Source organism: Chelonoidis abingdonii, chromosome 17, assembly GCF_003597395.2.
Source record: "Chelonoidis abingdonii isolate Lonesome George chromosome 17, CheloAbing_2.0, whole genome shotgun sequence".
Classification (NCBI taxonomy): Eukaryota; Metazoa; Chordata; order Testudines; family Testudinidae; genus Chelonoidis; species Chelonoidis abingdonii.
Window position 1 is genome coordinate 33,585,014 of NC_133785.1, and position 26,105 is coordinate 33,611,118.

The window sequence follows — 26,105 nt, forward strand, 5'->3', positions numbered from 1 at the left end:
AGTCTTCCACTCCATTAATCCTCTCGCTCCTTCCAACAGGATATCCATTTTTAAAGAGCTTGTAGTATGACCTAGCAGCTCTTGCAAGTCTGTTTGCCAGGGCCTGTCAAAGAGGCTATCAGAAAGGTTGGGCCCTGCAACCATCATGAGAGAATAGTCAAAGAACTTGTTGGAATATGTCAGTTAATACTCATAATATCTGGAAGGTCTGTTAATTCTGACTATTAGGTTCTCAAACGGCACCCATCACCCTAGCATCGGAGAACCTACAGAAATTATGACATGTAACTGTAAGGATATGTTTCTTCTCTAGCTATTCCCTCCATTTATTAGGGATTACATATGTATTTTGTATTTATTTATTGTGGTGCTGTGGGAAGGCTAGACCAAAGAGATGGCCTTGTGCATTTTACTCTGAAGATCATGAGGTTCATATTCATCCTGATCTCTTCTGAGATTTAATTCCAGACTTATGGGCCCCTTGCTGAAAAAGCTCCGTCTGATGAACAGATGAGTTACATTTTTTTTCTGTGACATGAGGAGTGCTGGATAGCCGTGTCTAAAGCTGACACATTTTGGGATTATTGGAATCTCAAAATGGCATTTTTGTGTGTGTGTTTGTATTTATTTGGGTATCCAGAATGAGTAGGTATTCATGTGGATGCTGAGGATCTGAACAGACTTAATTATCAGATGCCTTCGGTGGAAGGTAACGTTACATAAGGGGCAGTTCCTCCATCTCCCCATCAGTACCACCTAAGTCTTTTGAGATACTCTTCATCCAGTTGCTGATATCAGCCATGTCACTGGTTGGCTGAAAGATGATGCTGTTAGTGTCAGCTGTGAAGGTAATACGGCGCTAGATGTCATTGGCTTATTGCTGGCATTTTTGGTCTGTAACGTTTCACAGTCTGCTATATGGCTTCACTGAGATGAACAACATAAGAACATAACATAAGAACGGCCATACCGGGTCAGACCAATGGTCCTTCTAGCTCAGTATCCTGTCTACTGACAGTGGCCAATGCCAGGTGCCCCAGAAGGAGTGAACCTAACAGGTAATGATCAAGTGATCTCTCTCTTGCCATCCATCCCCCACCCTCTGACAAACAGAGGTGAGGGACACCATTTCTTACCCATCCTGGCTAATAGCCATTAATGGACTTAACCTCCATGAATTTATCCAGTTCTCTTTTAAACACTGTTATAGTCCTAGCCTTCACAACCTCCTCAGGTAAGGAGTTCCACAAATTGACTGTGGAGTGGATGAGAGAGTGGACGGATCTCTATGGGATCCACAGCTAGGGCTTTGAAGGTGGAGGAGATAGTGTCTCCTATGTGCCTCTCTCTAGGTTTGGCCTGAGAAGGATCTTGGAAGCTATTTTCGCATGATCCCCTAACCCCTTCAATTTCTTTGAGTTAAGCCAGCAGGGTTCCATAGTTGGCCATACCAGATGCTGTGGAGAAGTCAGGCAATAGGATTGTAGATGCATGGCCCATAAATTTGTTTCATAAACAGCAAAAGATCATCCTTCACTAACATCAGCCCCATCTCTATTTGCTGTCCTGGCCAGAAGCCTGACAGGGAGGGATCCAAGAAACTGGCTATGTTTATGTGAAAATGGAGATGGCCCTTGGAGAGTTTTCTAATTAGCTTGCTCCGAAATGGGAGGTGGTTAGATGGTGGTCAGTATTTGGAAAGTCATTGGGGACATGGCTTCAGGGCTAGCTGATACTATGTCATGCTTGGGAGTTATTCTATTAAATATGAGAAGTGCTGGCCCAGAGTAGTTCAACAGGTGAAGATTTAGCAGAGCCTGTGATAGAGGAGAGATGAAATTTCTTTACCTCTTCCATGATCTAACCATAGAGACACATGCACATTCCTGTGACAGAACCTCTTCATAATGTGCACTTGTTTTCTTCTATCAACGCTCATGTTTTCTTCCCTCCTACTTCGTCTGCTGCAGTTTAGTGGAGAATGATGTGGAATTCTGGGTTTGATAGGAAGGGAGTGGATACTTGAGTGACAGTGTGTCAGTGGATGTGGTTAATGAGTGTCATAGAATATCAGGGTTGGAAGAGACCTCAGGAGGTCATCTAGTCCAATCCCCTGCTCAAAGCAGGACCAACACCAGCTAAATCATCCCAGACAGGGCGTTGTCAAGCTGGGCCTTAAAAACCTCTAAGGATGGAGATTCCACCACCTCTCTGAGTAACCCATTCCCATGCTTCACCACCCTCATAGTGAAATAGTGTTTCCTAATATCCAACCTAGACCTCCCCCACTGCAACTTGAGACCATTGCTTCTTGTTCTGTCATCTGCCACCAATGAGAACAGCCTAGCTCCATCCTCTTTGGAACCTCCCTGCAGGTAGTTGAAGGCTGCTATCAAATTCCCCCTCACTCTTCTCTTCTGCAGGCTAAATAACCCCAGTTCCCCCAGACTCTCCTCGTGAGTCATGTGCCTCAGCCCCCAATCATCTTCGTTGCCCTCCACTGGACTCTCCAATTTGTCCACATCCCTTCTGTAGTGGGGGGACCAAAACTGGACACGGTATTCCAGGTCTGGCCTCACCAGCGGCTAATAGAGGGGAATAATCACTTCCCTCCATCTGCTGGCAGTGCTCCTACTAATACAGCCCAATATGCCGTTGGCTTTCTTGGCAACAAGGGCACACTGCTGACTCATATCCAGCTTCTTGGCCACTGTAATCCTCAGGTCCTTTTCTGCAGAACTGCTGCTTAGCCAGTCGGTCTCCAGCCTATAGCAGTGCATAGGTTTCTTCCTTGTTGAACCTCATCAGATTTCTTTTGGCCCAATCCTCCAATTTGTCTAAGTCACTCTGGACCCTCTCCCTACCTTCCTGCATATCTACCTCTCCCCCCAGCTTAGTGTCATCTGTGAACTTGCTGAGGGTGCAATTAATTCCATCATCTTGATCATTAATAAAGATGTTGAACAAAACCAGCTTCAGGACTGACGTTGGGGCGCTCTGCTGCCAACTAGATATCAAGCCATTGATCACTACCCATTGAGCCCGACGATATAGCCAGATTTCTATCCACCATATAGTCTTTTCTTTAACTTGCTGGCAAGAATACTGTGGGAGACCGTATCAAAAGCTTTGCTAAAGTCAAGATATATCACATCCACTATTTTCCCCATATCCAAAGAGCCAGTTATCTCATCATAGAAGGCAATCAGGTTGGCTTGCTAGTGGGGTAGATTTACCTGTGAGGATATTTTGAAATTTAAGCTTTGTGGGGAGACTGTTCTGGTTTGTATTTACTTGTCTAGCAACTGGGAAGGATTTGATTTGTGCCTTTAGCAAGTGCTTGTCAGTGCAGGGATGTTTTTTGTCTATGTAGAGCTATAAAATCGCATTTGGGATATGACTGATTGTCCATACAGGTCCAGAGATTAGAAACTGAAGGTAGAAAATGTGGAGGGGAGATTTTGGGTTATTACAGCAGCAAACATTGTCATCATGGCTGTTCAAATCTTCCATTCCAATAGGAAAAGATAGTCACCATGTCAGATAGCATCTTCATAAGCTCCTTTGGGAGGAGTGGTGCTAAATACAAGCTTTTTAATTGTCCACAGTTACTTTGTACAGAAACTTCTTTTCAATAAAAATTAAATAGAATAGTTTTAATATAGTTTGGCTCCCTTTGCTCAGAAATTCAAGAACTCAGTTGTGAGTAGAGACTGTAACAATTTTTTGTCCAACTGGCCAACGATCTTTTATGCATTAATTCAAACACAGAAGAATTGGCAGAGTAGTAGACAATAGATTTTTCCTGTGCTTTAGACTGAAATTCTGTTGGTATTAGTGACTACTAGAAGCTTAAGCAAACAAAACCCCCACTTGATAAGTGTTGTTGCAGCTAAGTTGTTTTTTGTTCAGCTTTTTGGACATTAACATGCAGTATCACAAAGTGACATCTTTAAAACAAACATCAGTAGAAATAATTTGCTTGCAGTTCTATGTGACAGTAATTCAGAGATTGAATTATAATCATGATCAAGTGTATGTGTGTGTTTTGAGTATAATGAGCAGTAGTCAAATAAAATTGAATTAGGAAAAAATGATTAATTACCAAAATTTATAAATGCTGCCTTGATACAAGAGCATGTTTTTGGTGGTTGTTGGTGGAGTTGTTTTGTTTTTATTTTCTGTTGTTTTCAAAAACCCTAAAGTATTTTGTATAGATTTTGCATTTGGAAAATGAACAACAGTATTTCAGAGTGGAAAATACAATTTGAGAATTTTAGTACAGTATTGGATGCTTGGTTTCCAGTTCATCTAAGATGCACTAATGACTAGAAATGGATTAATGACCTTTATTTTATAAATCTTATTCAGTTTAATACATTTAAGTAAAATTCCTGTCAATCAATCATAGCTTTATTAAGTTTTCACCCAGTTTATGAAACCTTTTTTCCATGGTACAAAGCCAAGACTGTTTTCCAATGTATTCCCACCAGAAGCCAAGTTTTAAACATAAAGGGGAATTCTACCCTCAGGAACCCCACTAGTCCAAATTTTGGTTGCCTCATTTATGTGAATAATCCTATTGACTTCACTAGAACGAATTGGAGTAAGGTGAACAGGGTTTTTGTTCAGTGTGTGAGTGCTGGGTGGCGCTGGTGGTCTGTGATATACAGAAGGTCAGACTAGATGATCTGGTGGTTCCTTCTGGCCTTAAAAATCGGAGACTCCGTTTTTTCCATTCATTAGAATGGGGATGCGTAGTCAAATAATTTGAGTAAGAGCAAGGTATTGAAATGTACACTGATAATGGTTATCTTGTTTGGATCACTTCAAAAGGTGGAGTCCAAATTCTCTTGATAAGTATAATGCGGTATACTGACTCTTTAAGAGTAGAGGGAGGCCAGAAGACCCCATTCCAGGGAGTTGGAATGATCAAAGGCCCAGGAAATGGCCTGGTATAACAGAAGAGAGACTGCAGTCCCAGGAAATTTTGGGTTGGATGGGGGGGAAAGTCCTCGGACATTGTTCTTTTAAGGCCCCGGATCAGGAGCCTTGTAGTGTAGCGTGGGGCAGGGTTCCCCTCTCTTACAGCAGTTTGGAGGATTCCTCTGGATGAGGGCAGTATATCAACTGCTTTCTCCCTCAAATGGGCAGCCACTGGCAAGAGAGCGAAAAGGCAGACTCTAGGGAGAAACAGCTATGAGAAGTGACCCTGTGAAGAGCTCCATGTGGATGGTGGAAGAGCCAGTAGGAACCTTGGGATGGCAATGATGGACTGTTTGGAATTGTCTGTGAGCATTAAACCTGCCCCAGGCAGAGGATGTAAGACTTATGAGAGAGGCTGTAAGGAGGAGGGAGAACAGAGGGAGGCTGCTGCAAAGGGAACTTCAGCCACGAGAGACTGCTCAGGAAGTGGCAGCTTTGTTACAATAGGATTGTGATGAACAGGGCTTAGCATATCAGACCTTTAAAGAGGCATGAGATCGTCAAACAAGTAAATAAATACTGGGGAACAATCCTGTGCTGGTAACAGGCTGGACTCAATTACCAAATAATATGCTATTTGCGTACTAAAGATTTTTTTTCTAGAAACTTTTCACTTAAATTAGAAGACGTTAAGGGCCGAACTCTCTGGTTCAGGATTTTCATGCAAAATAAGCCCAAAGCTGTGGATTGCTGCTAGGGTGACCAGACAGCAAATGTGAAAAATCAGGATGGGTGTGGGGGGGTAATAGGAGCCTATGTAAGAAAAAGACCCAAAAATCAGGATTGTCCCTATAATTGGGACATCTGGTCACCCTTATTGCTGCACAGGGAGAATTTGCTGCATGGATCGTCTTTCGGCTTTGTGGACCTTCTACTGCTAGAGAATTGTTGAGAAATCGCTCTGTTGAGAACTCCAGCATAAAAGGCTAAGGCTGTGCCTGAATCTGATGGGCGTGTGGGAGCAGAGAGGCCAGTGTCTGATGCTCGGGGGACGCATCTGACCTGAAGCTAGGGCAGAGAGTGAAGGTAGCATGTAGGTTCTGCAATGGGGTAGAAGGAGCATCGGGAAGCTGAGTAAAAGTGCAGGTATTGATGCTCTTGAACAGATCATGCTCTGTAGCTGGGAGATTGATGCGGGGAGCCAGGTCAGTACTTTCTACTGATGAGGTTCACGGCAGTTGGGAAGAGGTGAGTTGATGTAGCTGGGACAGCCTCTGAGCTTTTCAGGAATGACTGAGGGTGCAGAAGGTTGCCAAGCAGGGCATCCTCAGAAGGACCGTCGCAGTGACCACACCACTTTTTTCTACTCCTATACCTCATGAGTATAGGAGGGGAGCAGGAGCAGAGTGCCTGCAGGAACTGCTGAGTGGCAGAGATGCAGGGAATTCTCCCTCTGCCTGTTTTCTGCTTTGTTCACAGCAGAGGATTCCTGCAGCATTTCATCCTTTTTAAAAACTTAACAAAAAACAACAAAAACCCAACAACATACCCTTCTGTGTCTAGGCACATTTGAATAGCTTATTGCAATTATTTATCCTGAAAATTTATCTAGCACATGAAGAGAGTTTGTTGTTATCAAAGTAACAATTCAGCTGGGCTTATTTTTTGCTGCTTTTATTTTTCACTTATGTCTGCATTTCTGTTATGAAATGCACTGTCCTGTGTGTTTCCTTTTGTCTCATTTTGTAACACATTCGTTTGTTAACACTTTTGGGTCAAAGGCCTATAACTGTCAATATTTATTTATTTATTTATTTATTTATTATTTTTTTGTTCTTGGTATAAGCTGTTGAATTAGCAACTCCCCAAATCTTTTATTACTGAGAAAAACAACAAAAACTTGCCATGAATATAAGTATTGAAGCTTTCTTTGATATTTGTTCAGAAGGAAAATTCATTTGTATAATCTGTCATGCGTGTAACAATGTGCTTTTGATGGTGAAAATTGTTTGATAAATATTAATGGGTATTTTTTTTTCTTGCTACTTTGTACATAACGTGGCCTTTTGTTAAAGATGAATGTTCCACAGAAATAAGATTCCGTTAATGTGACACTGAAAATGTTTGTCTAAGGTAAATTTAGAATGGAAAACCAAAGTCCCCCAGAACTGCATTTTATTCTAGCTCTGTATCGTTTCGTTAAATAAGCCAGGTAGCATTTGAAAAGGGAAATTGGTTGTATGGTTCTGATGTTGATATAGGCCCTAATTCATTGTAAACAAAAATTAATGCATTACTAGTACACTGGAAAGCGTATTATTAACTTTACGTATTTCTTATTCTAGCAGGTTCCCATATGACATACTTGCATAATTTTGTATTTATTATAGAGTAAGATCTAAAATCTTCCATGGGATATTTATCACATATGTACACTAGTAAGTAGTTCTCCAAAACTGCAGTAGCTGAGACTGGTCTTGAGCTATTGTAATTTATTCCAGTATTGATTGTGAGTCAAGGGCAGCAAATTCTTTTATTTAAAAGAATTTAAGCAAAACTATTCCATCAGGAAGTAAGACTAATACTTTCCTGTATGGCATTCTCTTTTGTTTGCTCTGTGTGTGTGTCTGTGTGCACACACAAGTGGCAAGACACAGCTGAAAATACAGTAGAATACAGACAAACATTGCTATCAATTTAATATTATAATAATAGCTTTAATGGTTTTCAGGCAGTTAGTTGCCGCAAAACATCAATTACTTTAGCCAGTCATTGATTTCTAGTAAACGTCCAAACCAGAGATCGTTAGTGCTGAGATAATAAAGTAATCTGTATACATTCTTATTTTTACTATCACATTTTTAATCTATTAAGATTTTTGTTTGCCTTTGCAAAACCCATAAAAGTAGTCAGTCAGTGTTCATCATATCCGGTCACAGTAAACTCATATTTCACCTTTAGAATTAAAATAGCCCATAACTACTATTAAATATAGTCCGGACTATTAAATATAGTCCTGTTTAGTTGCTGTTAGTGCAACAGATGTTCAAGTTGAAGAAAAGCCTTGTATGTACTTTCCCATTGTCTTTATTTGTAAAAAGTTATAATGTATACTTAAAACTATTGTTAATTTCCTTAAAGGAAGCGTTTGCAAGGAACCAAATAGACTGTAAAATAAAGAATATAACTGGACAAAAACTTTATCTACTATGGAGCTATTTAGTGCGTGTGTGTGAATGTATATATATATAATATATGATTGTGCATTTGACTTTGAATCCGTTATGATCTTTTCAAAAAGTTGTAACACTGTGAGGTTGGAGGACCTACAAGTTTGCTAATGGATGAAATGATTTGTTGGGGTCACTACAAATGTATAGATCATGAAAACCACCCTTGTAACTGACACCTTTATGGACCGGGCAGTTAAAATAAGCATGGAACAGAAACTGTTCTCCTACCTCTAGAAGTGGTTTGCACAACCCATAACTTAAGACACTTTGATATTATTGTATGTGGAAGCTTGCACTGCCATCACTCATGCCTAGACTGTGGAAAAATGTGTTTTAGGGCCCTACTCCTGCTTTCCAAAACTTCTCTTAAGTACTATGGAAGCAAAATCAGGGCCTTAGTAGATGATTATGAAAGAATATTGCACTTCTATGTGACATTACACACGCGATGGTGAATTTCTGAATTCAAAATGACCATTCAGTGTCCATAATTTGATGATCTTTCCCCCCCTTCATTTAGTTGTTTGCTTTGATGCCAAGATAAACTTTGATGACAATGCCGAGTTTAGGCAAAAAGAGATATTTGCCATGGATGACAAGTCTGAGAATGAGCCTATGGAAAATGAAGCAGCCAAATACGACTTAAAGTACATAGGACTGGATGGGAACATTGCTTGCTTTGGTAAGAAAAGCAGTCTTTCTTGGTCAATTTTTTTGAAAACTCTGAATTGTTAATTGGTTACCCCAATATCAATTGACTAATCTATTTCTGTTTACAGTCATTTACAGAGAGTATGGTCAGAAATATTTACAATTGAGTAATAATCTAAATACATAAAATTACTCACATGCTTAAGTGTTTTCAGGATCCGGTCCTATTTTATTACCAGTGAACTCTTTAAAGTGACACCACCAATTCAAAAATCACATTTACATGTGATGACACTGTATCTGCTGTTACAAGTGACCCCTAAGCTTATTGTTAGCTTATTATAAGCTTATTAGTTGATTGTTAGTCATATAGTGAGTATTACTGTGACTGAAAGAGATTAAAGACAAATATATGATTTCTCAATTTATAAAATTTGCTTGATTTGTGTATTTTGATTTTCATTCTACTTTTTGACAGCACTTTGAGTGAATAGTCCTTTTTATTGTCTTGCTGATGTTGCCTGCACTTCACCAAATTCTGTAAGAAGGTCATAGTAATACCAACAGCAAACACGAAGCTGAAATTGAAGGGGCAGCAGGCAGGAGTGCACATGTGTTTAAAAAGGGGGTGAAGCTGATATGTAAGTCTGTGCTATTTTCAGGTTAGCCCAGATGACCCTTCTAAATATCAACAGTGGGTGCAGGGGAGGTGGGGGGAATTATTTTAAAAAATCAGAAAATACTATTTAAAAGGCTTTAAAAAAACAAAATCAAACTGGATTGGTTTCTCACAATGTAAATTTGGCTCCCTTGACATCTCAATATTTCTCATGTCAAACAGTAATTGATAAATCTTGCATTATGTTGAAACCTTTGTTTTAACTGAAATTCCTTTTTTCATAGAAGTAAAATAGGTAAAAATTTAAATTATGTAAAACATTTTCAGTTTCAAGTAAATTGTTTTAAGCCAGAACATTTTATTCTGAAAAGAATTGACTTCATCATTTTGATCCGAATTAGCTAAAATGGTTTATCCTCCAGAGATGGAGAAGTGGTATATGGAGGTAATATAACTTTTGTTACTGCCCACAGATTATAATGCCTAGATTTATGCTCTACCCACTTATTTGCAAGATCCTCGGGTTGCAGTAGAACCATTTAATTGCATTGAAACTGCACTGGTCTTAATCTTTTAAAGGAACTAACATTAAAAAAAAGGTGTAGCTCATTAAACCTTCAATATCATCGTATTCAGTGCCTGAGACCTCATCCTTATGGTTCTTTTCTGTACAGTAGAAACCTGCATAAAATTACATGTGATATAAAAAGACTTATTTTGTACAGAAGCAATAACTTTTAATGTACCAAACCATTCTGATTCATCTCACCCGGATGAGTTAATGTCCTTGCAACACTAGCAGCATGTAAAGTAGCAAAGGATATGGGATGCCAGTGTGTCGAAACACATTTTAATAGAAGAGAGCATTATCGTTTTTGAACATCATGTAAGAATTTTCATGATTTGAACACGTTTGTTGAAATGAATATTCAGTTTTAAAATATTTTGTAATGCAGTATTAGTCTTACTAAGGTTAATGAAATTAGACATGGTTTGTAAGTGTGGCAGGGGAATTACTGGATCAGTAATAAGTGAAGGATACTTTACTTTGGGTTTCTGCTGGGCTAAGAATAACTTTTGTCCTTTACTCTGAGTGGGATATTTGTGTGCAGTTACATGTGTGGTGCGTAATCCTCTTTAATTATTATGAAATCCCTTTTCTCAGAAGTTTTGGGGGTTTTTTTGTACAGGATGCCCTTCATATGATTTTGTTCATTTATGTCAACTAAGTCACTCCTGAAAAATTCAGGTGCTTGTGTTTTTTGAAACAAATCAAGTGGAGCCAGAAATAAGTGAAGTTTTAGGACTAGTCTGTGCCTTGAACTGGTGTGTGATAGTTAAATCGCATTTCACAAGTCTGAATTCCCTTTTGTAAAATATCAGCCTCTGACTCTTACAATTACAGTGAATGGAGCTGGTCTTGCTATGGCAACCTGTGATATCATTTCCCTTAATGGTGGAAAGCCAGCCAACTTCCTGGATCTTGGTGGAGGTGTGAAGGAAGCACAAGTCTATCAGGCATTCAAATTACTCACTGCTGATCCTAAGGTAAAATAATTGTCTTTCTACAGAATGTTTCCTAATGCACTAATATAAGGACATTTGTCTATCAAAATCAGTAATATGCTAAATGAATAGAAATGATGATTTTGTGAACACTTGAGGATAACTTACTAGAAGGATGTCTAAAACAGTGGTTTTCAATCAGTGGTCTGCAGACCCTTGGAGCTGGAAACCATTGGCCTATGAGATGGGATGGTCATATAACTAAGGCACTGGACTGGGACTCATAAGACCTGGGTTCAGTTCCTAGCTCAGTCACCAACCTCCCATGTGACCCTGAACAAGTCATTTAATCTCTCTGTGCCCCAGGTCCCCATCTATAAAATGGGACAAATAAAATTCCACTCGTCTGATTTATCTAAGGGCAGGCGCTCCATTATTATGTGTTCGTACAGCGCCGAGCACAATTAGGGATCTTTAGGCACTGCTATAATACAAACAATTGGCTGAGCTTGTGAAGGCCTTATGCTCACCTCAAGGGCATTTCTCTGTTGATCTCTCTCTCTAAAATTATTGCTTTAATTTTGGATGCCACGTCTGATCAATTCCAAATTTCAGGGAATGTTCTTGGCATCATTAGCCTGGGAGGTAAATCAGAAAACCAGAAGGGCCATAATGGGGAGTCCACAAATCCCCTGCCAGCACACAAGCATCGCCATAGCCTCTAGAGTCTCTGCAGTTGTCTGTAGATCAAACAATTGGTCAATGGCACTTATTAATGCCTTCTAGCAAAACAATTCCCCATCTCATCCCTGCTCATCTTTCCAATGGAATTTAACATATTGGCACCCAGAAGGACCTGTCTCCCCAAAGTAAAGAAGAATAGTTGGGGCAGGGCAGAAATGGAGGAAGGGGAGTCGTGGAAGCATGCAGACAGTCCCTGACATGGCAGGGGCCCAGACTGGGGGACCCTAGTGTGGGGGAGTGAGGCATACAAAAGCCCTAGCATGGTGGGAATGTTGGGGGGTAGACAGAGCTTCTGGCATGGGGGAATTAGGGTTCACACAGAGTCTCTACCATGGTAAAATGGGACACCCTGCTATGAGTGAAGAATGGAATGAGAAGGCGCACACAACCTGTGGTGTCACTGTGACAGTCTAGGTCCACCCCGTGGGGAGAACAGGGATCTGAACCCCAAAGAATGAGCAATTGTACAGTCATATTGTGTATAAACTATTTCAAGTGAGGTCTTTTATGAAAGCTTGTAATATTCTGAACTTGATTGTCATGATGAGTTTATGTATTCGTGTGTGCATAGAGCTGTGCTTGGGACCGGAAGGGCTTGGGCGGGGGCACCCTGCAAGTTGTAAGTAGGCTGATGGAAGCTTGTGCTTGTGGGCTGGCTACTGGTGTCAGGACTCTGAGCCACAACAGCACAGCATTAAGGCCTCCAATGTTACAGAGCATGCAGTGACAGAACCCTTTACTGGCCTGGGTGAACCCCAGAACATCTCAGTGGGTGGGGAAAGATTGGGGGGACCTTGGTATGGGAGGAAAGAGGAGAATGGGAACCCCTGGAATCAGAGAAGTGGGAACAAGGGTGTACACACAGCTGATGGTATGGGGAGCCCTCATAGGAGAGAAAGGAGATAGTGGGGTACACAGAACCCCTGGCAGAAGGGAGATTGGGAGGAGTTGTAGGGAGTCGTGAAAAAGAGGAGAGGGGAGGGTGACCCATAGGGAGCTTGTGGGGCAAGGGAATGGATGAATGCAAGGAGCTCTTGGTGTGTCCAAGCTACGGAGCGTGTGACCCCCTGCCCCAGTAATATTAACAACAAAGGGGTCTGGTTATGCCCAAGGTTACAAATGAAGGAAGTGGATTGTCCCTTTTGACCTAGTCTGGGTTGGGGATTTTACAATCCATGACACACGTCAGCTTGATTGATAGGTCTGTGCTTGAAATAACACAAGTAGAAAAGCAAGGGTGCTGCAAGTCAGGGGGTGGGGAACAGGCCCTGGCAGAATTATCTAGGGAGAGATTTGAACAGTTACCTATACTATGCCTGAGACTAGTCAGCACTGCTAGATCCTCCCTCACTTTTATGAGTACTAGAGTCACAGATTTTTTAAAAAAGGAAAAAGGTTTGACATTTGTCTGTATTATTCAGAGATGGGTGTTCAATACAGTAATCAAGGGCTGAATAAGAGGTCTTGCCTCGACAACATGCTGCAGTGATGATTATGGAATAAAGTTAGATGTGCTCTCACGCTATCATTGTGACTGCAGATTTCCGAGGTGCTCTGCATGTGCTGATTTTGATGAGACATGTATCCAGTTTAATTAATTAATATTATTCAGAGGCATTTCTGTACCTCTCATTAATATCTGACTATCACCATCCTTCTCCAGATCTTCACTGAAATCAGAGTGGAGATAACTGGCATAGCTCAATGGATCTATGCCATTTTACCATGTGAGAGTCCAGCCCGAGATGTGCAAGTCACCAGCCTGAATGCTCTGTAGCTCATATCTCTATATTTTTTATTTCATTTTTCCTTTCTTCATTTCATTTACTTAACCTTCTCCTGTTTGTCCCTTTATCTCCTTCTTTTTTTATAATTTTACATTACCCTTTGTGTATTGTGTCTCTGCCTCTCTCTTTTCACTGAATGAATTTTCTTACTTTGTAGACCTTTTCCTGTTTTGTTTTATTTCTCTCTCCCTTTGTTCTCTCATTCACTTTTTGACCATTTCTCTTTGCTTCCCACTCCTGACTGCTTAGTATCCCAGTGGGCAAGTACTTTTTCTAGAATAGTTTTCAGCAGGACACTTATCTGCTGGAGGGCATTTAACTAATAGGAATGTCAAATGCTTTAGTGCATAAGTACAAGGGATGATTTTGGCTTTGTCCACTTTAAATTTTGAATCTTATAGAAATTACTGCTCATCGTCCATTTTTAAGTTATTAACCTCAGATCCTTTGACTCTGTCTCTGCGCACCAGTCAAACATTCCCCAGCTTTTATGTTTTAGTCACCTAGAGGGGCTTTGTCTGGTTTCAGTGAGGCACTTCTGATACCTCTTGTCAGCCCTGTGATTTCACTGATTTAGCTTTTATCCTTTTGGCTCCATGGCCATCAGTGACACTGTTTCAAGTCAGCGTGATATCAGCTGAAATTCAGCTTTCATTTTCAGCAGTGATTTATGAAGAAAATGTATGGGATTCAATTAGGATTTCTGAGGACATATAGCGGTGTATCAGTCTTCTATTAAACACAGGGTACACAGCAAAGAAAAACACGTGGCTGGCCCGTGCCAGCCGAATCGGGTTCACAGGACTTGGGCTGTGGAGCTGTTTCACTGCTGGGTAGACTTCCTCGCACAATCCTAGAGCCCGGGCTCCAGCCCTGAAGCCTACACAGCAATGAAAGAGCCCCGCAGCCTGAGCCCTGTGATCCGAAGTCGGCTGGCCTGGGCCAGCTGCAGGTGTCTGGTTCCTGTGTAGACATATCCTCAGTCACAAATTAACTGTACCAGGTTTGGACAAACTAGTGGCTAAACTCATGATGTATGTGTGACCATCCTTATTGCTGTGCATCTTATGGTCACAGAGAAGCTTATTGCCAATTTTAAAATAAACATTTTATATTTTTTCTTTTCAGTAAACAAATGGCAGTTTAATATCAGGTCCTTCCTCAATCTGAATACTATTTTCTCCATTGACAGGGAGATGGAAAAGATGATCTGATCTAATGAGCCTTTTCCATTTCTTAACTAATATTGAGCTTTGATCCCCCTGGGTTATGATGTTTAGTATAGTACTTGGAGTCAGTAGTCAGTTTTAATTACCCTACAAGCTTTAACCTGTTTCCTACCTTATCCAAGAAAATAAAAATTTGCTCTTGGGAGTTTCCAGGCCTATTAAAGACAGAGCCTCTGAGAATTATATAAACCACAAGGTGCGCTGAGGGCAGCTGACTACAATATATTGTTCTGAACTTTTAGCTGGGGACTCTACAAGAAATTAAATCTTCCAGAAAATAATCAAATATACTTTAAAACAGGACTCGCTCTTTAAAGTGTATATTTCTTATAAAGTATTGGGGAAGGAAGTGGGTAGTGCAAAGCTGAGAACATTCTGTTTGAGGAGAAGTTTATAATGTTCTTGTAGTTTGACAGGTTTCCTAAGTCTGCCTGTTAATGTCAGCATTTAAGAAAAGAAATTAGTAACGTTTCTTGGAAAATACTAACCATGGAAATCCCACCTTTAAAATTTGAGTCTTATTTGAGCTTTTCATCCTATTCTGACCTTGTTTGCTGTCTTCCAGCTAGTCAGTGCTGCATTTGTCAGATTGGCTGTAGAAGTGGTGCTGAATGTTTCTTTTTCCCCCTAGCAGCCCAAAATCTGGCCGCGTTTTTCTTCCTGTGACCCCACTTGCCTGTCTCCTTTGCACAAATTCCTGTGATGCCTCTGCCTTGGCAGAAGTTGAGCTCTCTTCCCTTTCCTGTGGCTACTGCATGAAGAAGGGAAAGTTCTCGTCTCTGTCCTCGTTTTCTGTGCTGCTGGGAGGGATCAGTGGGATTTCATTGCTCTTCTTTCTCACACAATAAGGCAGAAAAGAAGTTGCAGTCTTCAGTGCCACAGCAGTGCTAAGGGGCTTGTTTGACACCCTCAGATGAGCGGAGTGGAGTGCTGATCAGCAAACCCCTGGTAGAGTGCTGATCAGTGAGCAGTTACTTGTTCTCACCAAATTCTTCTTTTGTCCTCACCGATGTTGAAAAACGCTGACCTATTATTGATTATTTGTATTTCAGTACTTTCTGGGAGCCCTGGTGATGGACCCAATGTGCTTGAAAATCTAAAAGATATTGACAGGGTAGGAACAGTGGTCGACTGGATAGGGCACTGGACTGGAACTCAGGAGAGCTGGGTTCAGTTGCCACCCCAGACACAGACTTGATTTGCGACTTTGGGAAAATCACTTTAATCTACCTTGTCCCTCAGTTCCCAGCCTGTAAGATGGAGATATTTGCCTCTCTCACAGGAAGGATAAAATACAATCAGATATTAAAGTAAAGAAGCTTGTATAAGTAGACAGATGCAAAGTCACCTTGAAGAAATTATAAGCAGTTCTGTTTTACCATTGACTGACCTCCAGCACTGACCTGAACAGTGGAATCTAAATGCAATGATGCATTGAAAAGTAGTTAACTTTACTGAAAAGAGGGACTGAAATTAATCTCTTTCAACAACTGAAGCTCCTATTGTTTTAAATGGTGTAATTGACAATGGCAGAATTTAATCCAATCAGTTGATGTTAGCAAGTGTTTACTTGTCATATATGAAAAAAATTATATTGACTAACAAATATTTTTCAAGAAAAATATTATATATTGAATCTGTTAACTCATATAAAGGGAATAATTAATACCAAACCCAAAAGAAGCTTAATTTGTTTTTTCTTCAGCCATTCCTTAGTCCAAACAGATAATTGTTTTGTGAATATGAAATAAGCATTCTTATTCCTATCACTGCTGTTTGCTTATGTCAGATGCATCTCTCTATCCATCTCAGTGAAGGAAAAATAATGACATTGATGTGCTTTGACATTCAGTTGTGTGTGAAGCAGAAGTCTTGTGGTTTTTCATTTTCTCAACATCCGAGGCACTGAACAGAATTCAGAAGGAGAGTATCATTAAATATTTTGCAATTCACTTATTTTCCACTGGTGCTTTGTGTTCAGATAATACAGGTTATCCTTGCTTATTACAGAAGAACTATTTGCTATCAGTTTATCATTTGGGCTTGAGGGATTCTGAATATTAGTTTTCTTAAAGTTGCAGCCCATTACGTAGTAGCAGAAGGGAGTTGTTGTTTTGTACTACCACAGCAAAGGTTTGAGTTTATTAAGAGATTTTGGGCTCAGGGGGAGAGAAAGTAAAGTGAAACTTCACACTTCAACCAGGAAATTGTTTAATTTACTTGGACTTTATCTTTTGGGAGTGTATGAGTTCAATTCATAAAATTCATAGTTCCTATTCTGTGTAACGGCAGCAAGTTAGAAGGGGGCGGGGAACAGTTATTTCCTGGAGTAGTATATGAGAGTAGAGCAGCCTGGTCAATTAAACATATACAGACACTTGCTCAAGGGTGTTGGTTCTGAAGTCATAGTTCCTCCCATCAGCCAGGTTGCTCACTATCTTTTATCATAAAGGTGTGGCTTTACTGTGTGAAAATGTTACTTTCATACTCAGGAGTTTTGTGCCTTGTGTGTATTCAAAATTCTAGGTTAATGATAAACGTAAGGTTTTTATGGTTGTGTTAACTCTCACTTCTGCAGAGCCTAACGAGTTTTGGGAGAGTGAGTTGCATTGTTTTCCTCCTTATGCCTCTTCAAAAGATCTTTCTACTAAGTTTGATTCAGTTGTGGCCGTCAAGGTCCACTGAGGACACAGGACTCACACAAGTTCTTTGTGGGGCAGAGACTGTCTTTTTGTTCTGTTTTTGTACTGCACCTAGCACAATGGGGTCCTGGTCTGACTGGGCTCCTAGGCGCTATGGTAATACGATAACGTTATCGAAGGGCAGTGAGTTTGCACAAGTGTCAGTAAAAGTTGAATTTAACCTGCAGTACATTGTAATCCTGGTAGTGAGGTGGGCAGAGGAAGGAACCCAGCTGGACAGCGAGTAAGACTTGCAGTTCAGTGAATGCCCAGGGCCAGCTCAGTGTGTTATATCATGGACCAAAGAGGGAACACTGTACACGAAATGAAGTGATTGGGCAACAAAATGGCAAATGAAATTTAATGTGGATAAATGTAAAGTAATGCACATTGGGGAAAAATAACCTCAACTGTACATACAATGTGATGGGGGGTAATTTAGCTACAACTAATCAGGAAAAAGATCTTGGAGTCATCGTGGATAATTCGCCGAAGACATCTACGCAGTGTGTGGTGGCAGTCAAAAAAGCAAACAGGATGTTAGTAATCATTAAAAAGGGCATAGAGAATAAGATGGAGAATATCTTATTGCCCTTACATAAATCTATGGTACGCCCACATCTTGAATACTGCGTACAGATGTGGTCTCCTCATCTCAAAAAAGATATACTGGCACTAGAAAAGGTTCAGAGAAGGGCAACTAAAATGATTAGGGGTTTGGAATGGGTCCCTTATGAGGAGAGATTAGTGACTAGGACAGGGGTCTGCAACCTTTCAGAAGTGATGTGCCGAGTCTTCATTTATTCACTCTTAATTTAAGGTTTCACGTGCCAGTAATACATTTTAATGTTTTTAGACAGTCTCTTTCTATAAGTCTATAATATATAACTAAACTATTATTGTATGTAAAATAAATAAGTTTTTTAAAATGTTTAAGAAGCTTCATTTAAAATTAAATTAAAATGCAGAGCCCCCTCGGAACGGTGGCCAGGATCCGGGCAGTGTGAGTGCCACTGAAAATCAGCTCGCATGCCGACTTCAGCACGCGTGCCTACCTCTGGGCTAGAACTTTTCAGCTTGGAAAAGAGGAGACTAAGGGGAGAATATGATAGAAGTATATAAAATCATGACTGGTGTGAAGAAAGTGAGTAAACAAAAGTTATTTACTTGTTCTCATCATAGAAGAACTACGGGCCACCAAATGAAATTAATGGGCAGCAGGTTTAAAACAAATAAAAAGAAGTTGTTCTTCACACAGCACACAGTCAGCTTGTGGAACTCCTGGCCTGAGGAGGTTGTGAAGGCTAGGACTATAACAGGGTTTAAAAGAAAACTAAATACATTCATGGCGGTTAAGTCCATTAATGTCTGTTAGCCAGGATGGGTAAGGAGTGGTGTCCCCTAGCCTCTGTTTGTCAGAGGGTGATGATGGATGGCGGGAGAGAGACCACTTGATCATTACCTGTTAGGTTCACTCTCTCTGGGGCACCTGGCATTGGCCACTGTCAATAGATAGGATACTGGGCTGGATGGACCTTTGGTCTGACCCAGTATGGCCGTTCTTATGTTCTTATGTACATTGTCTCATCTCATGACACCCGCTGAAGCTCTGAAACATGGTTATGTATATTACTTCCACTGTTCTTCCCCGCTGCTGAGGGTGGGGGAGTCAAGGCCAAGCTGCTATTCCTCCCACAGTTCTGCCACGGCCATAGGAATAAAGGGGAATCAGCAAACTGTTGGGGACTGGAGCTTTTAACAGCTTCCTCTTTGCTCTTCAGCAGCATCTCTTCAGAATAAATAATCTTTAAAATCTGCAGGTGGAAGATGGTATGTAAAGTTTAAAACAAATAAGGGTACATTAACCAGGGGCCCATTATAGGAATAGAGCAGGGTGGTAGAAGACTAGCCTGTTGGTCAATTTCTGTATTTAAGTAACTGACTGATTACGGGTAGTTGAGTTTTCTAAAATTGTAAGGATGTCTGACTTTTGAGCATTAGGATCAGATGACCTTCCTGGCTCCCTCAGCTACCGGTGTCAGTGTGTATACAGTGAAGTTGAAATGAAATGTAAATAGCACTCAGGTATAGACGTATTACAGCATGCTAGCGTCGGATTTGTTTGCATTGTCAGATTGCATGTCATTTCGGATAATATAGAGAGAACCATATTCTTATATAGTCATTAGAAACCCTTTTGCTTTCTCATTCAAATATCATACATCCTTTACACACCTCATTACCCCGCTCTTCTTTGCCCAGCAGGCAAAGTGTTTTCTTTATGCCTTGCGTGTTTTCCCGCAAGTGAGTGAGGCATGGGACGGATTTTTAAGTCCTTGAAAAGCTATTGTTGGAGAACTGTTGTAGTGAAAAATGTCCATGATGTACTGGCTGTATGCTAAAAATGGTGGATTTCTTTGAGAGGAAGCAATGCCTAGTCACTGAACTCGACGGGGAGCCAAGGCATTCTGACGTGGACTCTAACACTGACTTTGTCCTGCGGCAAATACTTAGGCTTGAATTTTTAAAAACGTCCCCTAATGTTGGGTAGCTGTAAGATGTGGGTTATAATACTCATCTACCTCATGGGGAAGCTGGGCATTAATTAAAGGCTTATGCAGTACATAATAGATGTAAAGTGCCATAGGAGTGACGTTCTCTCAGTATGGCCTCCTTTCTTTTTGCAGAGCCACATCCTAACAGGGACTGTACACATAGCGTTGTTTTTGTATGAACCAAATGACAAATAAATAAATAGCAATACAAAACTGAGAGGTGCCCTGATTGTGTTTTTGACATCAAAGTCAGGCAGTTTCAAGCTAGTAAATTATGTAAATATCAAATGCTTCAGCAACTAGATCTAATTATGTCAACCTGCTATTATTATTTTCCTCTTACGGTAGTGCCTGAGGCCTCAGTTGGACTCAGGAACTCATTCTACTAGGCACTGTGCAAACACCTAGTGAGAGAACATCCTTCCCCTGAAGAGTTTACGGTCAAAATAGACAACAGAGACAGAGGGTGGGATGAGAAACAGATGAAAACAACTTGCCCAAGTTCAAGGGTAAGTGACTGAGCTGAGGATAGAACCCAGGTCTCATGACTCTTCAGACCATTAGACCACACCCAGTGATGAGCTGGCAAAATATTAACAACAGGTTCCTTCCTCCTCATCTCATGAGGGGGTCATCCCCCCTCCCTGGGGGGTCGTGCCGCATTCATCCTCTCATGTTCCTTGACACACACCCCCGGGGACCCCTGACCCCACCTTCCCTGTCTCCTGACTGCCCCCTGCCGCCCCATCCAACCTCTCCTCTCATTCTTGATGGCCCCCTGGGACCCTGCCCCATCCAACCACCCGTTATCTCTGTCCGTGACTGCCCTAACCACCTCATCCAACCCCTACTCCTTCCTGACTTCCCCCGGGGACCTTTACCCCCATTCAATTCCCCTGTTCCCTTCCCTCTGACTGCCCCGACACCTATCCATCCCCCTACAACCCACCGAACACCCCCCACACACACACTCTCTGCCCCCTTAGCACACTGCCTGGGGCCAGGACCGGGTCCGCTCAGCCGGCACCGGTACCAGCGCGGCGGGACCCAACTTCCCAGGCCGGCTGGAGCCGCTCAGCCGGCACCAAGACCGGCGCCGTGGAGCCCGAGCTGGGCCAGGTCGGAGCCGCTCAGCCAGGACCAGCCCGAGTCGGGGGCGCTCAGGTGGAGCCGGACAGGGCTGCGCGTCCCGTACCCCCCGGCCCAGCTTACCTGCCTGCTGCTTGTTTCAGGCTTCTCGGGAACATTTGATTCGCAGGAAGCAGGGGAGGGGGAGGAGAAGGAGAGCGGAGTGTTCAGGGGAGGTGAGCTGGGGCCGGGGGCTGGGTGGACACCTGCCTGAGCCTTTGTTACATTTAAAAGCTTTTTTAGAACTGGTTGTCCTGGAACAACCGGTTCTAAAAAGGCTTCTAAATTTAACAACCGGTTCCTGCGAACCGGTGCAAACTGGCTGGAGCTCACCACTGACCCACACCCCCTCAGATGAATGTACAGCCTCTAAATGTTAAAATATTTGTTTGAAGACAGGGCTATGATTGTTGTTTACGATGAAGCAACCAAATTTAAACAGTTTTTGTTTGGGACAACAATAGAATATTTAAAGGAGAGTCAAATTGCTAAATACTACTTCAGATTTTGTATGATCAGTAATGCTTTCTCTCTTCAGGCTTTTGATAGTGTCGGATTCCTGTCATAGGGTCATAGTAGTTAGAGATGAAAAGGACTCATTAGATCATAGAGGCCCCTTTTAAGATTGGAATAGGGAGGTCACATTTTCTCCGTCAGGTTTCTGCAAATACCTTATCTTTAATTGAATGCAATGAGGCTATGCAATGGTGAAGATGTCCAGATGCCATAGTGGGCATTAACTTAAGACATACCCATCTTTTCATCAGTACTGTATCTGTGAGAAGATGTTTGCAATATAAACTAATAAAACTTGATCAGTTTTGGTTTTTTTAAAAACATACATCCTTGCGCTTGTGCAGGCATTATTTTGAAATGACTAGTCATCTTTCACACTACTTAATGTATGTGAAGCGCTAGAAAAACAAACTTTCATTTCAAAAAGGATTTTTCTTTTTTAAGAGATTGCCGGCATATTGCCAGTATTTGTGGAAATCTGCAATCTCACTTACGATTTACAAAGATGATTGTATTGAATCGATACATTTATAATCAAAAGTAACTGCATTTCAAAAAAGGGGCTATTTGGTAATCCAAATAATTATATATTAATGGCAAAAAGCTACATTAATGCAGAGTTAAGGTTGCTTGGTGATATGTTAGCCCCTTGCAAAACCAGGAAATGCGCAGTTAATGTTGCCCATGTCTTCTTTTAGCAATGCCCCAATATGCCCCATTCACATGTACCTTTTTAGACTTTTGAGTTTTGCTTAACTCAGCATTTTGCAAGGGGATGACGTACCACCAAGCAACCTTAACTCTGGATTAATGTAGGGGGGGTTTGCCGTTGAATTTCTCTTCTGGTTCAAAAAACTAGGATATGTTGTTGGTAGGAATCAGTAGTCATTTAGGCAGTTGTACACATCATGCCCTGCAATTTGCATACCTATGCAGCCAGCCAGTGCCTCCAATCCCCAATACACACACATCAGCTAGGCCCCACCAGCCTGCTTCAATACTTCTCCCCAGCTACCAATCCCCATCTCCAACCATATATCTGAAGTCCTCACTCCCTGTTATGCAAAAGTTTCTGTTGTTGTTACTTCTCCCTGCTCCTATAACCTGATTCACATGTGGTTCCTAGAACAAAGGACAACTGTGTTATAGTGGAATGGTGACTGCATTTCAGAATGGTTGAAGGATGTAGTTTGTGGCAGGGCCAGTGAGAGAAATTACAGAGGGGGTTTCTGTGTCAACATATTGACAGTTCTATGTTTGAGAGAAAGATCCTCTGACCCCTGTCCGATCGCTATACCCCATCTCTGAGAAATAGTGAAGTGTCATGTTTCTGTGCCATACAGTACACATTTTCTAGTCAGCCATGAACCCTCCAATTTCCCAATTAATGTCTCTCCAACACTTATTAATAGCTTTCATATTGTCGCTGTAGGAATCATGCCAATCATCATACACATCAGAGAAGTCTATCACAGCTCCTGGACGCAAATCTCTGAGTTGGCCCAAATCTGCTTTCGTACATCATTTGAGGAGTACACCAGGAAAAGGCCAAGATCATTTCCACCTGAGTGAATCCCCACAATGTCCAGGACTAGATCACAGTGCGTTAATGAATCAGCAAGGTCCATGTGCAGAGTTTGTCTGCGGCAGGCTAGTTCATAGTGAATTCACATCTCCGCTTGCCATGAACTAAATGTTCATGTAGACACATACTCTGTGTGTGTCAGAATAAGTGTTCTGTTGGTGCTCTATTGTTCAAGCTGCAGGCAGAATTTGAGTAGATGTTGCAGCTTCTCAGGAGTCCTTTTGGTAATGGTGTCAAAGCATGGCCAGTGTTTACCTCATACGTGAATACAGGGTCAAGCGTGAGTGGGCAGCAGGATACAACAAATAAATGGATATGGCAGGTACATTATATATCAAATACAGATTAGAAGCACCACATGTTCCTGCCCAGTTCTTTGTCTGAGGAAAGGACTGGTTAGGGACGTTGGTCTCAAGCCATATCTTATTAAGCGCCCATTGGGGTCTTCGTCTATTATTCACCTATGATGGGACATAAGACTAACGTGACTGCTGGGTTTCAGGTATTGAGATTTTTCTTGTTTAAATAATTGAAGTTAAGTCCAGTCTCTTCAAACATTTGCTAATGATAGAGTCTTTATTTGCTGGACACCTGATAGCAGAACCAATGTATATATACATGTGTATGTCCTCAGTGCTTAGTTAAAGGATATAACATGATGAGCTAATAAATCTCAGAAGTATTTGACTCTTTACTTTATTATACTTTACAAACTGCTTTAGATTTTAAAGGTGTATTTGTCTCGCTTCACAGTGAATAAATATAAGAAGTTAAGAGATTTTTGGGTACCTTAGTTAAACTGGTATTTCAATCTACTGGGATGAATAATTGATTATGAATCTTATTACAGATAATCCATCTTGCACATTTAGAGGAGGAATGAAACTCTAATCAAATTAAAAGGTCATATTGGTAGGAAATAAAATATAATTAGAACTCGTACTTTACCTACTTAGTAAAGTTAGTCTGTAGAGTAAAGTGTGTCTTAATAGCCATTAATTTTACATATTTGGCTTGTTAAGGCTGTCAGAAAAAAGTGATTACATTCTTTCCATCAAAATTAAGAGTTCTGATCACCTCACTTCCATCTGTCCGTCACTGAGATAAACCTAGATGAGGAACTGTCTCTCTCAAATAGTCATTTTCTCATTCGGTCTCGGTAACACAGTGCTCTTCTTCAAGCATCAGTGTAGAAATCAGCTGTTTGTTGTTTTGTCATTTTACGTGCTGTCTCGATAATGTATATACACAGCATAAAATACTGAAAAATAACCATGGATCTTTTGTCATCTATTGTCTAGGTAGCTTTGTTTGAGAAAGTTGGTCATATTCAAATAGCTAATACTTTTATTCTTTCAAAATACCATATGTACTCGCTCATAAGCTGGTTCGTTTATCAGCCAACCCCCCCAAGATGGATAAGTAAAAATGAAAATTTGTTATAACCTGTTCGTAAGCCGACCCTATAATTCAGGGGTCAGCAAACTTTGGCTCCCAGGCCATCAGGATAAGTCGCAGCTGGGCCGAGATGGTTTGTTTACCTCGAGCGTCTGCGGGCACGAGGTGAACCTAAGTAAACAAAGTGTCCTGGTGCGCTAACTGCTTACCCTGACGGGCGGGGACAGCAACGGGTGGGGAATATTTTGGGGGGGAGTGGAGTAAACCCTGTGACCACACCCTACATGACCCCACTCCTAGCTGGGGACCTCCACAATCTGCCCATCCCTTCCCACCTTATCTGGGGAGGGCCAGGGCAGGATGTCTCTGGCCTGACTGGAGCTGCTCCGGCAGGCTGGACAGTACAGCTGCAGCCTGCTCCATCGGGCCAGACAGGGCGGTGTGGCTGCAGCATGTTCCAGTGGGCTGGGCCGGGCAGCGTGGACGCAGCACGTCCCAGCGGGCTCAGCCACTTACCCTTGACCAGCGGGTTGGGCTGGGCGGCGTGGCCGCAGCATGTTCCAGCGGGCTCAGCCACTTACCCTTGACCAGCGGGCTGGGCTGGGCGGCGCGGCCACAGCATGTTCCAGCAGACTGGACTGGGCAACAACAAACAGCATGAGGAAGTAATAAGCAAGATTGTTAGAAATAACTGTGTCAATCAAAAGGCTGGTATCAATGTAAAATATATTGTATGATTATTTGAATGTATATAGATATGTAGATATCTTACATTTTAATAAGAACCACTGTAAAGATCCTAGAATAAGAACAGGTTATTTGTTTACAGTTGATATCATGTGCAGTGTGACAAAGTTCCTCCTCTACCTTGGTGGGTCCTGCGCTTATTTGGCAGATTTGCTCACCTCAGTGATCTTCCCCACAGTCTGGGTCAACTTCTCCTGTGTCTGATAAGGAGTTGGGAGGTTTGGGGGGAACCCAGGCCCGCCCTCTACACCGGGTTCCAGCCCAGGGCCCTGTGGATTGCAGCTGTCTACAGTGCCTCTTGTAACAGCTGCATGACAGCTACAACTCCCTGGGCTACTTCCCCATGGCTTCCTCCAAACACATTCTTTATCCTCACTGCAGGACCTTCCTCCTGGTGTCTGATAACGCTTGTACTCCTTAGTCCTCCAGCAGCACACCCTCAGCTCCTTGTGTCTCTTGCTCCCAGCTCCTCTCACATACTTCCTCTCCTCTGGCTCCCCCCTCCCTGACTGGAGTGAGGTCCTTTTTAAACCCAGGTGCCCTGATTAACCTGCCTTGATTGGCTGCAGGTGTTCTAATCAGCCTGTCTGCCTTAATTGGTTCTAGCAGGTTCCTGATTACTTAAGTGCAGCCCCTGCTCTGGTCACTCAGGGAACAGAAAACTACTCATCCAGTGACCAGTATATTTGCCCTTTACCAGACTCCTGTACCCATGGCCTGGGTCTGTCACAGCAGTTTATGCTTCCCATTCATTCAATCTTTCTACAAGTGTCTCCTGCATGTATTATCTTTATTACATG

General features: G+C 41.8%; 1 protein-coding gene across 4 annotated transcripts in view; it reads left to right on the top strand.

Moving 5' to 3' along the window:
• SUCLG2 (succinate-CoA ligase GDP-forming subunit beta) overlaps window positions 1-26,105 on the top strand; it is a 241,769-nt gene that overhangs the window by 146,018 nt on the left and 69,646 nt on the right. For all 4 annotated transcript variants that reach the window (XM_075073392.1, XM_075073391.1, XM_075073393.1 and 1 more), the window contains exons 8-9: window positions 8,680-8,841; window positions 10,835-10,977. In XM_075073392.1, the coding sequence (XP_074929493.1) occupies window positions 8,680-8,841; window positions 10,835-10,977 (305 nt within the window). The remainder of the gene's footprint in view (window positions 1-8,679; window positions 8,842-10,834; window positions 10,978-26,105) is intronic.